Source organism: Rutidosis leptorrhynchoides, chromosome 1 (genome assembly GCF_046630445.1).
Source record: "Rutidosis leptorrhynchoides isolate AG116_Rl617_1_P2 chromosome 1, CSIRO_AGI_Rlap_v1, whole genome shotgun sequence".
NCBI classification, from domain to species: domain Eukaryota; kingdom Viridiplantae; phylum Streptophyta; class Magnoliopsida; order Asterales; family Asteraceae; genus Rutidosis; species Rutidosis leptorrhynchoides.
Window position 1 is genome coordinate 48,449,811 of NC_092333.1, and position 16,830 is coordinate 48,466,640.

Consider the following 16,830-nt stretch of genomic DNA (forward strand, 5'->3'; position numbering starts at 1 on the left):
ACAGGAAAGGGATTTAAATACCCATTTAAGACTAGGACCGCCCCTAGTATTCTTTTATTTCCAGTACTTGGTTTTATCCTCCTCTCTTTCTTGCTCCCATCGTTCCCAAACCAACCATAAACCCTAGCTTTTATTTTAAATGAAGATGATGATTATTTACAAGCCTAAATTCATGATTCTTGCATCTTCAACATCTAGCAACAAGGTTTGTCCTTAATTTTGTGTTAAATCCTTGTTATTTAGGGTTTATGCTAGTTTTATAAAAAGTTGCAATTTTTCTTGAATCATTGACTTTTTGGTGATGAAATTGCTTGAAAATTTTGCAAGATTTATGTTAGATAAATATTAGTGATTGTTTGTGAGCTTGAATTTGATCAAAAATTGCAAGAAACAACATTTTGTGGGTGCACCATGGTGAAGACAGCAGCTATGCTGCTGCAACTGTTTCTGTTCCGGCTGCTGACCGCCGCTGCCGACTGCAGCTGGCGGCCAGCGGTGGTGGTTGGCAGCCGGTGGTGGTGGTTTTCATATTTTGGTACACGAGATGGTTTGGTTCACCAGTTTGAACCCCACACCGTTCGTGTTAATTTAGGAGTATTTTGGTTTCGCCCATTTTAGCCTTGACCCATTTTGTGAGTTTTAATTTGGGTTCTTAATTGTATTTGTGGGCTTTTGTGTGGATTGCTCGTTTTGACCGCAACATGACCATTTGGTGTTGGGCATCTTATGTAAATATATATACATGTAAATATATATGCGTATGAAAATATGTATGTACGAATACATGTATGTATGGATACATATATAAATATAATGTATAATGTATAAATTGTGTTAAATCTTGTTCACAAGTGTTATTTGTAACGACCCGACCAAAACCGTTATTGACGGCGCCGTTAACTTAGGTCCCGTTGCGTGGTCGTAGTCCCTATATGAGACTCGTTTGACCAAAATTATGTCGCGTTCATTTGAAAGGTACAAAGTTTAGTTTAACAAACGGATCGACAATAAGTTTAAGTTTACAAAGTTATAAAGTATGAATGAAATAACTTGCGACATAATTAGTTTGAAACCACAGTTGCTATAAATAGCGTAAGTAAGTAGACAAAAGTTTGAATCCAAAAATGCTATCCCTAGCGTATGCATGCATGGTAGACTCCAATCAAGTAATCAAAGAGTGCGGAAGCATGTATCAAGTAGCCGAGTTTGAACCTGAGAAACATATAGAAAACTGTCAACGAAAAACGTTGGTGAAATCATAGGTGTATTTGTAAACGTTGTTTTTGAACCACAAGATTTAGTATTCCCATAGTTGATTATCAAAATCGTTTGCATTCCAAAAGTATTGTTCGCGAGCACCCAATTATCAAGACTTAACGTTTCCCTTCCATAGAACCCCATCACAATAGTGTTAGAACATACACTGTTTCTCGAAAATATATTTCATCCGTAGACGGTAGCGAACCGTCCGTAATGAGGGTTTGTCAAACCCGTATGGCCACACAATATAAGTTCTCGCTTACACCCTGCAAGTGTAACTAATGATAATCGAATTGAGGATTTTTGTTCTAACTCGCTGTGGAATGTTTGTTTTCCTTGTACTTGTGTTCAAAGTATAAAAGTAAGTAGTACAAAATGTAACAAAGTATATTTCTCAGCCCACAATTTAAAAGTATAAAAAGTTGTTGAAAAGGTGGGACTATGATCTCACCTCGAGTGCACGAGTATAAATGTACTTCACAAAGTAAACGTGTGCATGAAAGTTGCTTAGCCTTGACCTAAACAAGTAAGTTATATCAATTAACCGGTTACGACACAAAGTCGGGTGAAATGTGTTCAATTAGTCCTATGGCTCGTTACGACTCGATTAAGTATAGCATGTGAATCACGTTGTCAAGTTTCATACAAGAAACAAGTATAAAAGCATGTTAGAATGATTGTATAAAAGTTTGGTTAAGTTTGACTAAAAGTCAAACTTGGTCAAAGTCAACGAAAAAGTCAACGCGTTCGGGTCGGGTCCCGAACTATTTTTCTATGCTAAATATTCATATACAAGTATATTAAAACAAGTTTCATGTGAATCGGAGGTCGATAGCTAGTCAAACATTTCGCGTGAAATGCGCCAAACAAAGCAGAATCTGGCCAGGCCAATCCGCGCGCCGCGCGGGGATGGGGCGCGCCGCGCCACCATCTGGGCAGAGATTTCTGGTCAGTTTTTCAAAGTATGCACGAACCAAAACATTTTCCAACCCAACTCTTGACCCGCAAACACTTATAATGCCTATCATATATCGTCGAAAAGGTATTTTGACGAGGAATACAACTAACCACATATCATCAATCAAAAACATCATTTACAATAACCGAAAACTCGTCAATTGATCAAGAAAGGTTTATTTTCAAAGTTTCAAGTTCGTAAAACGTATTTTATGATTCGGGAATCCAATTTACACATACGATATGCCGTTTTGAAGGTAATGAAGCATACATTACAACTAAACACTTACTAATAACATTTCATGGCATTCGAAACATCAAAAGCTCGTTTTAAGTCTATCAAACCCTAACCAAAATCCGCAAAAATCAATATTCATGTTTTTGAAGTTTCCTTAATCAACCTACGCATCAAAACGAAGCTAGTGATACTAGTAACACAATTAAAACATGAACTTTAACAATTTAACAACATTAACTCATCCAAAATCAAAGATTTAGCACACCCATTTCAAATGTTCAAACTAGTTACTCAAAACAACGAATCGAGCAAACAAAACATATATTCATGTTATACACGAGCCATAGACACTAACTAACACCATTTCAAGTCAAAAACACGAATTTAGAGAAATCTAGAGTTTTAGAAATGTTACCCAAACGAGATGAAGTTGGTATCAAATTGTAGAGGATGAAGAGAGGATTCCAAATATGTAATTTGTTTTGTTGTAAGCCTCCTAGATCGAATTTAGATGATGAATGATTGAATTGGGTGTTTGTGTGTGTGTTCTTGCTAGAGAGAAAGAGAGAGAGATGGAGGTGATTGAATGGTGGTGATTGGGGTGGACTAGTTGACCTAGTCAACTAGTTTGCCCCGTGTCAATTTTAGTCCCTCGAGTTTAGAAGCGGGTGCGGGATTTAACCGATCGAATATTTTTAAAACGCAAGTTAACGAGAGATGTTATAATTAAATGACGGAATTATTATGAACGTTAGTCAACGGAAACTACGAATTTAAATACGAAAGATTATGTTTTAAAAAAAAAAGACGGTGTTAAAATTAAATTTAACGGAAAAACGCGGGATGTTACATTATCCACGCCTCAAAAGAAATTTCGTCCCGAAATTTAGTTGGAAGTAGTAGTTGTTGAATCTTCCTCGAGATCTTGCGTTGCCAATTCTACGAGTGAGGGAGAAGTACGTCTTAGGGTATTTCAACGAATTTTGACGGTCGGGATCATATGTTGTTTTAAGGTTTGGCTTCACGATTTATGGTTTCAACCGGTCCTCCTAGGAAGTGAGGGTTATCGTCGATAGTGAGTTCATCAAAGGAGATAACAAGTTCTCGTTTCGCAAAACACGTCTTTAAGTTGATACATCGAATGTAGGATAAACGGAGACTCAAAATGAGTCGGAAAAGTCTAAACGGCTAGCGACGGGTCCAAAACACCCCAAGAATTTAAAGGATCAAAATATCGCGGATTTAGCTTCCTACGTTTTCCCGAAACGGATTGCACCTTTCCAAGGTGCGACTCTTAACGTGACGCGGTTTCCCACGTGGAATTTGAAATGTTTACGTCTAACATCGGCGTAGCTCTTGGTGATTACGAGTCGCGTAGGGTTTTACCTGAATATGAATAAATTTTCTCGGTTGCTCATGAATAACCTCGGCCCCGGTGAATTGATCATCGTTTACTTGGTTCGACAAAGGAGAATGACGTTTCCGGTCACATGTGGTTTCAAAAGGAGTGACGTTAAAACTCGAATGAAAATCATTGTAGTACGAGGATTCGGTTTAAGGAAAATACTTTTCTCAAGTAAATTTGAAGTTGGTAATACAAACTTGTATTATGGTTTCCAAGGTTTAAATCGCATGTTTGTTCGGTCCGTCGGGTTGTGGATGGTACGCGGTACTCATGTCTAAATGCGGTCCCGAGGCTTTTTGTAAGGTACTCCAAAATCTAGAAATGAAACGAGGATCTCGATCCGAAACGGGGTATATTTCCCTAAGGCATATTGAACAAGTTTGCTAGGAATTGAAAACGTTAGCTAGGACAAGTTTCTCAAGAAAATTCGCGTCGCGGAAGATTTATCGGTTTCCAAAAACGTTCGTCGGGGCAAGTTCTTATCGGGTTTTGAAAACGATTGTTAGGACTATCCACCCTCACGGCGAATACTTGTATGACGTGAAGAGTCGCTCTCCATTGAGAATTTAGAATAAGGACCTCCTGAACCGGAAGTACGAGGGTGATGCAAAAGAAGTTCCCGCCCCGATGTGAGCATAACGAGTAAATTGTAGTTAGTCAATAAGACTGCGCTAGGACGAGCTAGTATACCCGTGTGACATACGGTTGAAGTCGAATGGAATCGGTAATTCATTCGGAAGCATAAATATAATTTGACAATAATTGAAGGTGTGTCCCCGGTATGGTTGTTATAAATATTCTCGGAGTTTTCGGATGTCCAAACCTGAAAAGATGAAGTCATGTACATGGCACATGGTGGTGTTTAGGTTGATCGAGTCTAACCACCATCACGCGTCACTAGAACTTTGGTATGTCTTACCGTAATATAACCACGTTGATCGAGTGTCGTTATATTACGCTAACTCAAACCTCCATTCCCACATCACTCTATGGATTCAAGTTCGTGTAATCGTGAAGTTTAAAATAAACAAAGTGTAACAACGTCTCTAACGTGACTCGTATTGAATCGAAAGAATTAGTGCAACTATAAAGAAGCGTTCCCCGAGGGAAGTGTATAAATGATTGTTCACGGCAATGTGGTTCGAGTCAGACGATAAGGTATTCAGGTATGAAAAGAGTAACGAGTCATGATAACGAGTAGCACGCAACCGTAGTGATAAATGTTGATGACGATACTCACCTAGAGTAGTGATGGTAGTAACACCAAAAAGTAGATAGTAAGAAACACCAGTGGGAAACCGAGAGTAAGTTGAAACGGTGGCAAATAACAATCCGGGAGACAGAGTTCCCGAACGAGTGTGACTAATGAAGTCGTCGTCATCCATACGTGTATGAATCATGAATTTACGTGTGTTACCAAAAAGTGGCGGAATACGAGTTCGTATGATGAAGGTTGGGTACCATTAAAAAGTTTGCCTAAGAATGATTCAAGTATAATGCACAAGTAGTCAAGTAAGTGCTATCTATAGCAAATGTATGTCAGAATGCAATGGCTAACTATCCGGTTGTAGTCTAGACTCACTAATGCGTCCTAACGACTCTGTTAGACACACTAATGCACGTCCTAGTTCCCTACACACAACGCTCTGATACCACTTGTAACGACCCGACCAAAACCGTTATTGACGGCGCCGTTAACTTAGGTCCCGTTGCGTGGTCGTAGTCCCTATATGAGACTCGTTTGACCAAAATTATGTCGCGTTCATTTGAAAGGTACAAAGTTTAGTTTAACAAACGGATCGACAATAAGTTTAAGTTTACAAAGTTATAAAGTATGAATGAAATAACTTGCGACATAATTAGTTTGAAACCACAGTTGCTATAAATAGCGTAAGTAAGTAGACAAAAGTTTGAATCCAAAAATGCTATCCCTAGCGTATGCATGCATGGTAGACTCCAATCAAGTAATCAAAGAGTGCGGAAGCATGTATCAAGTAGCCGAGTTTGAACCTGAGAAACATATAGAAAACTGTCAACGAAAAACGTTGGTGAAATCATAGGTGTATTTGTAAACGTTGTTTTTGAACCACAAGATTTAGTATTCCCATAGTTGATTATCAAAATCGTTTGCATTCCAAAAGTATTGTTCGCGAGCACCCAATTATCAAGACTTAACGTTTCCCTTCCATAGAACCCCATCACAATAGTGTTAGAACATACACTGTTTCTCGAAAATATATTTCATCCGTAGACGGTAGCGAACCGTCCGTAATGAGGGTTTGTCAAACCCGTATGGCCACACAATATAAGTTCTCGCTTACACCCTGCAAGTGTAACTAATGATAATCGAATTGAGGATTTTTGTTCTAACTCGCTGTGGAATGTTTGTTTTCCTTGTACTTGTGTTCAAAGTATAAAAGTAAGTAGTACAAAATGTAACAAAGTATATTTCTCAGCCCACAATTTAAAAGTATAAAAAGTTGTTGAAAAGGTGGGACTATGATCTCACCTCGAGTGCACGAGTATAAATGTACTTCACAAAGTAAACGTGTGCATGAAAGTTGCTTAGCCTTGACCTAAACAAGTAAGTTATATCAATTAACCGGTTACGACACAAAGTCGGGTGAAATGTGTTCAATTAGTCCTATGGCTCGTTACGACTCGATTAAGTATAGCATGTGAATCACGTTGTCAAGTTTCATACAAGAAACAAGTATAAAAGCATGTTAGAATGATTGTATAAAAGTTTGGTTAAGTTTGACTAAAAGTCAAACTTGGTCAAAGTCAACGAAAAAGTCAACGCGTTCGGGTCGGGTCCCGAACTATTTTTCTATGCTAAATATTCATATACAAGTATATTAAAACAAGTTTCATGTGAATCGGAGGTCGATAGCTAGTCAAACATTTCGCGTGAAATGCGCCAAACAAAGCAGAATCTGGCCAGGCCAATCCGCGCGCCGCGCGGGGATGGGGCGCGCCGCGCCACCATCTGGGCAGAGATTTCTGGTCAGTTTTTCAAAGTATGCACGAACCAAAACATTTTCCAACCCAACTCTTGACCCGCAAACACTTATAATGCCTATCATATATCGTCGAAAAGGTATTTTGACGAGGAATACAACTAACCACATATCATCAATCAAAAACATCATTTACAATAACCGAAAACTCGTCAATTGATCAAGAAAGGTTTATTTTCAAAGTTTCAAGTTCGTAAAACGTATTTTATGATTCGGGAATCCAATTTACACATACGATATGCCGTTTTGAAGGTAATGAAGCATACATTACAACTAAACACTTACTAATAACATTTCATGGCATTCGAAACATCAAAAGCTCGTTTTAAGTCTATCAAACCCTAACCAAAATCCGCAAAAATCAATATTCATGTTTTTGAAGTTTCCTTAATCAACCTACGCATCAAAACGAAGCTAGTGATACTAGTAACACAATTAAAACATGAACTTTAACAATTTAACAACATTAACTCATCCAAAATCAAAGATTTAGCACACCCATTTCAAATGTTCAAACTAGTTACTCAAAACAACGAATCGAGCAAACAAAACATATATTCATGTTATACACGAGCCATAGACACTAACTAACACCATTTCAAGTCAAAAACACGAATTTAGAGAAATCTAGAGTTTTAGAAATGTTACCCAAACGAGATGAAGTTGGTATCAAATTGTAGAGGATGAAGAGAGGATTCCAAATATGTAATTTGTTTTGTTGTAAGCCTCCTAGATCGAATTTAGATGATGAATGATTGAATTGGGTGTTTGTGTGTGTTCTTGCTAGAGAGAAAGAGAGAGAGATGGAGGTGATTGAATGGTGGTGATTGGGGTGGACTAGTTGACCTAGTCAACTAGTTTGCCCCGTGTCAATTTTAGTCCCTCGAGTTTAGAAGCGGGTGCGGGATTTAACCGATCGAATATTTTTAAAACGCAAGTTAACGAGAGATGTTATAATTAAATGACGGAATTATTATGAACGTTAGTCAACGGAAACTACGAATTTAAATACGAAAGATTATGTTTTAAAAAAAAAAGACGGTGTTAAAATTAAATTTAACGGAAAAACGCGGGATGTTACATTATTTAACTTGTTAGATGCTAGTTATATATTGTATATATGTTGTGTATTATTGTGAACGTATTTCTTGTCTAAAACACTGCTCGAAACTCGATTTTTGTGGGTTAAACGGACAGGGACAGCAGCTACTGTTTTTGTTGCTGCTGCGCGGGGCACTTTCTGCTGCAAATTTGCAGCTGGAGCTGCTGTTTGCAGCCTTATATGCTGCTGCTATGTTGCGGTTCACCCACCGTGACGCGCAGCGGCTTGGCGTGGTTGCACCCCGATGACCCGTACACTTGTTCTATGGTTCATGTGTTGATTTATCGCCCGTTTGACCCCGTTTGACCCGCTTGGACTATATTGTGTCAAAATGGGTATTTGTTGGTTTTGATCCGTCCACGATGTCGTTTCAAGTGTATATGTATGTTTCGATATTTTAAAATCGGTTTTGAGCTTATTTGGGTTAAAGTGGGACAAATGGGTCATTAGTGTCTAGTTGACCCATTTTTGTGACTTGGCAGTGTGTATATATATTTTACATGGATATATACATGTGCAAATATATTTATATGCGCGATCACCCGTTTTGACCATTGTCCCGTTCATTATAATATTTCGTGCATCGTTATAACGACTTGGATATATATATATATATATATATATATATATATATATATATATATATATATATATATATATATATATATATATATATATATATATATATATATATGTTTTAGTATGTGATTTATTATGTACATTATATATATATATCTATGTATAAGTGCATGATGTGTTGTGATAAATATGTGTAGTGTTATGTGGACATACATATATATATATATATATATATATATATATATATACACACATATACATATATTGTCAAGATGTGACGTGATTTGTATATACATGTTTATATATAGAGGATATATATATATGTATATACATAGTGTAATATTATTAGTAAATGTGATGTGATTTACTAACTTGTTCAGTATTTGTCCTCAGGTGATACAGACGAGGAGAAGACTCGGTGACATTAGACTACCGAGTTTAGCTGACGATTGGTGAGTGGGTCTATCTCCGGATAGAGTTTGAGTAGCAAGACGTGCTACCGTTGTTTACTCTATTTATTGTATTAGTGTTATGTCCGATTTCCATGTTTAGATAATGGTTAACATGTTAGTGAATTATTACATGTTGATGATATTGTGTGATATTATGTGCACTGTGTTTGACGCCAGCCGGGCCTGGGGAGGCTGGGGACTCATAACCGAGCCTGGGGAGGTTAGAGTCCGTATGAGGTCAACCGAGCCTGGGGAGGTTGGGTCTAAAGGCTACTGATTGTGAAGTATAGTTTGAATGACGCATCCCCTGCGTCCGAATGACTATACTGTGAATCGAGTAGCGAGGACTATCGGTAGAATCTAGCCCGATCAGCTAGGAGTCGTGTGCTCGTACAAGCCACCGATCCTCATATTGTCGTTGTCTTTGTTTGTATGCTGTTAGGACGATAGCATACTTTTATGTTGTTGTTGGATTGATGCTTAGACTTGATTCGTTAGATAGATTCCATTCACTTAGCAGTTGTGCTAATCCCCCACATTTCCACCCTTTGCAGGTTGAGTTCTGTTGTATGTTAGATATCAGGGTGCAGATGGAATGCTGGAAGATATGTTTGACAAGTCGAAACTCGGATGCCGCGTCTTTTGTTATTATTGTCGTTGTTTTAACGTAACACCCAGTTTTAATATATGTAATGGACTTTAAATATATGATATGATGTAAATAAAATATAGTACATGTGTCTTTTATATTTATGTATCAGATTCTATAACAGGTTTCCGCTGTGACTTAAAAAAAAATCAGGGGTGTTACAATATATATATATATATATATATATATATATATATATATATATATATATATATATATATATAATGTTTTCTTTTATATAATTTTTTTCGGAACCAGTGACGGAGGAATGATCGACCACTCTATCACTTTTCACTCACACACGCGCTTTCGGGCGAAAACTCAAACCACATTACAGGGAGCCGATCCTTAAACCATCCCGAGGAGTAGGCGGAGCCGGCCGGAATACTGAAATATGGTTCGATAAAACCTGTCCGGAATCACTCCATAAACTGCGTGAATACCCTGAAATGTATTAAGTAGGGGACTTGAACTTGAGACCTCCCATCATTAAGAATGCACAACTAATTAAATTTTAAAATATGAATTTTTTTTAGCAATAGCCTTAAAATCTATCATTAAAACGCATAAATAATTATACAATCTAATAACCACTATTAAAGTCAACTTGATAAATATTCAATGACATTTTTTAAAGGCAGCGCATCAAAGCTTAAATAGTGATAATTGAATTCAAGTTTCATTTGAAGATTCTCAAACATCCAACCATTAAGCCCACCACTTGGTTATAACAATGAATTACTAGGTTTTGGTTTTATGTGGCCGACTCTATAGGTGATGTCAGATCAGTTTTAAGAGTTTTTTTGACTCATTTAGATACGTTTTTGCCTTATTTTTGATTGTTTTACTTGTTATTGATTGTTTGTTTTAAGTTGGGTTTTTTGTTTAGGCTTTTCATTTGTCTTGTTTTGGTTAGCTCATGGCTCGTAGGTTGTGTTTGTTTCGTCTCGCTTCTATTTTGTTTAGGTGGTGTCCGGTTTTTATAGTTGAAAGTTGTAAGGTTTGTTGTTTTGAATTTCTTGTTTGTTTTCATTTCGCTTGATAAAAGTTTCTTTTTTTATTAAAGTTTGTGTCTATTCGCTGGAAAAATATGTATTGCTAGGATTAAACGCATCTTAAACTGTGTAATGAACGTTCCTCACTTCATGTGTATGCATAATTTCCATATCGCAAGAAATGTTTTACGATTTCGAGAATGCTGTGTCCAAAAAATGTAGACGCAAAAAAATTGCTTACACATGTGATGTTTAATAATCAGCATATAAAATAAATTTTTCGAACAATTTTTAAGACAAGAGTCAGATATCACCTAAAAATAGGTACTAGTTACTTTTCAATTCTAAGTTTTAAATTAAATTAATCTTAAAGTCAGATGTTACCTGTACCTTATATTACTACCTAGGTACTTATGTCTTCATGTTCGATTATATTTTAATTTTTTAAACAACTAAATTACATATATCTAATAGCCTTATTCTGATGTTATCGACGGGATGTCGATACAATACAACTATACGAACCTCGTGTAACATTATCAACATATTTGAAATTACCATTATTCGAGTTAACAAAACCACGCCTCAAAATATTGTCATTGTACGTGCTAATATCTCATGTATGATAAAAGGGTGTTAATTATTCGATTTCATACACTTTAATTCGAATACCGATTTGAAATAAAAATTTCGAATAATCTTACTAAATTTGAATCAATTTTCAAGTATTAATTCAATTTTCGATTCGATTTTCGATTTTACTTTATTATTAAATTCAGTTAAATGGAACATCAAATTCAACTAATAACGTACTTCAAATTGTTACTCCGTAATATATATAGGGTCACAAACCGATTTTAATACCAAAAGTCGAATTCAAAATCGATTTTTTATTTTAATATGGTTATATCATCATTATTTTTTGTTTTTTGTTCTAGCGAATTGAATTCAAATACGTTATGGTTTAGTTTCGACTTTGAAATTCAAATTTAGTTTCGAGCAAAAAGAACTCTTATGTTAGCGAAAAGGAGATCGGTGAAGGCGGGAACTGAATCATGGAAGCTTGGAACAATAACCGCTAAAACCGGCATAGCTTTCTAATTTAAAGTAAATGAAAAACAAAAACCTCAGCCCCAAACTGCCTTCTTTATACAATTTATAACAAGGTATGGACTCCGAACATGTGGATTAGAAAACAGGTAACTTCTGCAGCAAAAATTTTACAAAGAAAGTAGCTTGGGTGTCTATACTTTCTTATGGGGAGATGATATTGCCAACATTAAATTTACTTCTTCCAACAAAATTATCTAAACTACCCTTAATGAATGGTCTTACACAAAACTTGTAAAACTTTTTATAATAATTTATTAAAGGGTATTCTGGGAAATAAACATCAAAATATGGTGGAAGAAGTAAATTTGATGTTGGCAATATCATCTCCCTTTGTTATGAAAAGAATAAAGAAAGCAGTTTGGGGTGTTCTTCACTTGCATTAAAATATAAAGCTAAAGCTATGCCGGTTTTATCGGTTATGGTTATGAGCTTCCATGAGTTGGTCCCTCCTTTAGTTCAGTAGTTCACTAGTCATCAACAAACACTACAACAAATTTATCAATTGTTAACGCAATATTTTTACACATTTGTAGGAAAGTGTGAGTTTTTTGTCAAATTCCTAACACTTATAAATATGTATAAGTTTGCTACATTTATAAATGTTAAATGTTATTTAATTTTCACACATAAAATTGTATAAAAAGTTTGTTCACACTTATTAGTGTGTACAAACACAAATTTGATTAGATTTAAAAATGTGAGTAAATTTGTTACACCTCATTTCTTCACACAAGGGGGAGCGTGAACAAATCTATTGCGACAAAATTAACTTAACACTCTTTAAGTGTGGTTATATTTATGATTATACACACAAATTGGTGTGAACTTTTTTCCTTACACTTTTATGTGTGATACTATAACTATATTCTACACTTATAAATATAATACATTTACACACATTTATAAGTGTGAGGAATCTAACAAAAAAGTACACACTTTTTAAAAGTATGTAAATTTATGCGTGCTTAATTAGCAAATTTGTTGTAGTGAAAGGTTGTACATGGACTGTTTAAAGTTGCGCCCAACTTCAAAGGGCTTATAGCCTAGTACTATACGAGGCCCCTTCAATCAAGAGGTTAGGGTTCAAGCCTCGTAGTAAGCTTGTGCGTGTTGGGTGGGTGAGTTTGTCTTAAAAAAAAGTTGCGACCAACAGAATTACAGAAATCAAGAAAGTAGAAATGTTTGATCATGATATCAAACCTTATAGAGTAATGATACAAGCAATCCAAATCATTCAACTTTTGATCATCAAAGGAGGTAGAAACTTTAAGTCAATCTCAAAGCAGGTATACTACAATCACTGTTCCTATCAAATTAACAACATTTTCTTTTGTTCCTCTTTAAAGAAAAAAAAAATAGTTAATTTAATACTGAAGTTGATTAATAGCAGCCCATGAATTGTCTCATTATAACCTCATTGGTTTGTAAAAATGATCAATAAACTTCAACATGCCATTGCTTGTTCTTCTTCAGTTGAGAAAGTTTAGCTTCCCAGCTTTCCCCTCTTCCCTCTGCAACCCTTTTAAGTGTATCTTGAATCCCGGGCATCATCCCTTTAAGCCCGCAAAAATAAATATGCGCTCCTTCATCCAACATTTTGAACACTTCATCACTATATTCTTCGATTTTATCTTGAACGTACATTTTCCCTCCGTTCTTATTCGTTTGTTCTCTGCTAAGAGCTCGGTCGAATCTGAAGTTATCAGGGTAATCTTTCAGATACTTGCTGAATTCATCGTCATACAGAAGACTGTCACTATTGGCTACCCCCAAAAATAGCCAAGCTAGACCATTGAACTTATACTTGGGGACAGATTCCATGAACATGCGCCTGAGGTAGCCCCTGTATGGAGCCACACCTGTACCAGTAGCGATCATGATGTGGGTGGCGTTTGGGTCATCTTCAGGCAAAAGCATAATTTTTCCAGATGGACCTGCCAAAATTATTGTATAGTTAGAGGTGGTCATTTCTACCCATTTACTTACTAACGGGTCATTCAAAGTGGAAGTAGCAAAAAGTGTACCTGTAATTTTAATTTGGTCCCCAGGCTTTGAGTTGCAAAGGAAGTTACTGCACAAGCCGTTTTTGGAAGGATCTTCTTTTCCGGTCTCGGGATCATAATAGACAGCACGTCGAACACACAAACTAGCAGTCTTACCATCGAATGAGTCACCATATCTGGTTGAAGCTATTGAATAAAGACGGACATTATGAGGGGCCCCAGGTTTCTTCGGGTTCTCACCCTGTTATCGGGAAATCACAAATCAATACCCCGAAAAGCATGTTGCACAATGGGATATAAATTAAGAAACCAAAGCAGTAACTCAACACATTTATAAATATTGTACAGTTTACAGTATATTAAGTACAGGTGCAATTTCAACCCATTTACTCAAATATGCGTCAATTTTTTTGACACGTTTTGGTACATCGAAAATGGGTCAAGTGGGCAAAATTAAAACTTCTAACTAAAAGGGGAATGCAGCGAACAGGCTAAAGTTGCTAAAGTGTATTTTCAAAGTGATACATTATTGTTTTTATGTTATCACGTTGTTCTGTAACCAAGGTTAACAAAATCAAAATGTTATTCATTGAATAATAAGAGTGGTAACGGGTCAAGCCTAATCAACCCAGGCCAGTTTGATTCATACGACAAAGCTGTCCGTTTTGACCCATTACCCAACTAGTCACTCCCCATCAGTCTTGCAGCCACTAAAAGTACGTAAAATTTTGACTTACAGGAGGAATCACACCATAACTTTGTCCTTCCCAATATGGCATATTACCACCATGATCAATCACAATATGGCAAGTCTCTCCGGGAGCTTTTGGGCCTACAAGCCTATCCACAGAGACAATGGTTGCAGTGTACGGTTCCTTGGGCTTGTATGTGTTCAGAGGAGGCTCTTTTGCATCTTCAAGTGCTAATGGTGCAACTGAAACCTTAGTACCACTAACGGTTTGTGAAGTTGACATAGCAATTATGGATTGACATCTTGACCATGTATTCTTCGTTTTCAGCTCTAAAGGTGAAAAAGTCATCCATGGTTTATAAGAAAAACTTATCTTCTGGGTCTGCAACATAAATCAGATACAACTCTTTCAATAAGCCAACATATAAATTAACATAAAGTAAACTAGATAAGAGCTTCAGCAAAGCGTTAAAGGCTAATAGACCAGCCCCAAATTCACACTAATAACATATTCAAAAACTGTGACTATCATTTTGTAATAGGATATACTAGCATTTTAACATAATGAAATGCATTTTTAAAGTTAAAACTAGATATGGAGTCTTTATGATGAAATTTGGTGAGACAGACAAATATATAAGGTGTACATTGTGATTAATAACGCATGCACTGAGAATCGTACAAACAAGATACATTTATCCTTACACCAATGGCAATTTTTCAGTTTAATGAAGAAACAGGAAGAAAAAAAAAAAAAAAAAGAGAACCTTGGGGTCTATTTGATAAAGTGTAGCACAAGGTTCTACTTCAGGTTATATAACAATTTAACAACCACAGGATCTGGGATGGGGTCGGTCCAAATGTTTAAGCCCATATTAGTACTACAGATATTACATAATTATTTAAAACTGCTACTCCTATAGACCAAAAAATCATGAATCTTCGGATACCAGATATTTAGAATTCATGCTAGCATTCAGCCCGCATGTAAACTATTTTACAGTTAATTAACATATAATGACATGACCAAGAACTGATAAAACATTATTAAGCTTAATATCCATCTCTTTAGCAACTTTTATCTACTTCTAACTAGAAACTGATCATGTTCTAGCATACTCAGTGGCGGAAGCAGAAATTTTTTTCACCGGGGCGAAATTTTTTATAAAAGCGTAGCAACTTTTTTGGGGCAAAATATGGAGGTTTTGGGCGAAAACATGGTTGTTTTTGGTCAAAATGTGAAGATTTTTGGGAAAAATATGAAGGTTTTTTGGGGCAAAAAAAAAATCCATTGGGGCCAAAATCGAAAAATTCAAAGTTTTACACTAAAAATTGCAAATTGACTGGGGAGGGTGCCCCCTGCCCTCAAATATTTTCGCCACTTAGCATACTGGATCTTAAGATTAGCTTGATTTACCATGAGTCAACACAAAGGACTAGCATCCTACCAATACCTTTTTTTCAAGGGCATAATAGTCTAATAGAACAACCTTCTATCAATTATTAATTTCAAAAAAAAAAAAAAAATATATGTTACTCGTAGTAAGAAAGAAACCTTGAAAATTGTTTTCTGAAGTGGGGTGTCGCCATTAGCAGGGGCAGCGATTGATCCCTAAAGATTAGAACAAAATAACACAAATTAAAATAACGAATAACAAGATCAAGTAATTAATTAATTAATTAACCTAATATACTACAACAAATAATTATACTCACCTGAAAACCTAAACCACAATGTACAGCAGCCATGATCAGATCAAATTAAGCTTCTGCACAACTCTATACGTATAATTAGTCATTTAGTCAACGTACATATATGTATACATGCATGTTATATAGAGTTATAGAAGAAAAAGATAATCAATTAAACCTGAAAGGATATTAAATTAATAATATAAAGATGATGATGATGACGATGATGATAAGTACCTTAAAGGAGATTAAGATTGATTTAATCAGTAAGTGAAAATGAAATTAGGGATTTGGTTTTATAGATCAAAGTGAAGAGATTCAGTGAACCTTTGGAGCGCAGCAAAGGACACGAGAGAAACAAAACAATGGCTGATGGCTATTGTCAACGTGCAGCAGCAGATCATTAGCGAAATAAAAATAATAAAAATTATTTTAGTTACGAGTATTTTAAATAAAAGACGTGAGAAGGGGGTAGAAACAGTGAGTTCGTAAAAAGGTTGAGACGTTTGAGACGGGGTCGAGACGGACGTTGATCAAAGTTGACTTTTAAATATATAAGTATATAAATGTATATATGTGTACTTATTTTAAAATCAAAAACATTAATTGACTAATTTGAACACATAATCGCTATCACCGTTAATTTAATACAAAAAATTCGAACTAAAATATGA

The 16,830-nt window shown here is 35.8% G+C and overlaps 1 protein-coding gene across 3 annotated transcripts; it reads right to left on the reverse strand.

Moving 5' to 3' along the window:
- Positions 1 to 12,968: 12,968 nt before the first annotated feature.
- LOC139859647 (ferredoxin--NADP reductase, root-type isozyme, chloroplastic-like) lies at positions 12,969 to 16,556 on the reverse strand. 3 transcript variants are annotated; one of them, XM_071848435.1, is made up of 6 exons: positions 16,394 to 16,556; positions 16,181 to 16,233; positions 16,020 to 16,076; positions 14,511 to 14,846; positions 13,795 to 14,014; positions 12,969 to 13,704 (listed from the first exon to the last, which is right to left on the reverse strand). In XM_071848435.1, the coding sequence occupies exons 2-6, from the start codon at positions 16,211 to 16,213 to the stop codon at positions 13,205 to 13,207; spliced, it is 1,146 nt and encodes a 381-aa protein (XP_071704536.1). In that variant the 5' UTR covers positions 16,214 to 16,233; positions 16,394 to 16,556; the 3' UTR covers positions 12,969 to 13,204. The 3 variants fall into 3 exon arrangements, with proteins under 3 accessions (XP_071704536.1, XP_071704529.1, XP_071704532.1); XM_071848428.1 differs by having other exon boundaries at positions 16,181 to 16,243; XM_071848431.1 differs by having other exon boundaries at positions 16,181 to 16,243; positions 16,484 to 16,540.
- Between the last annotated feature and the right edge of the window lie 274 nt (positions 16,557 to 16,830).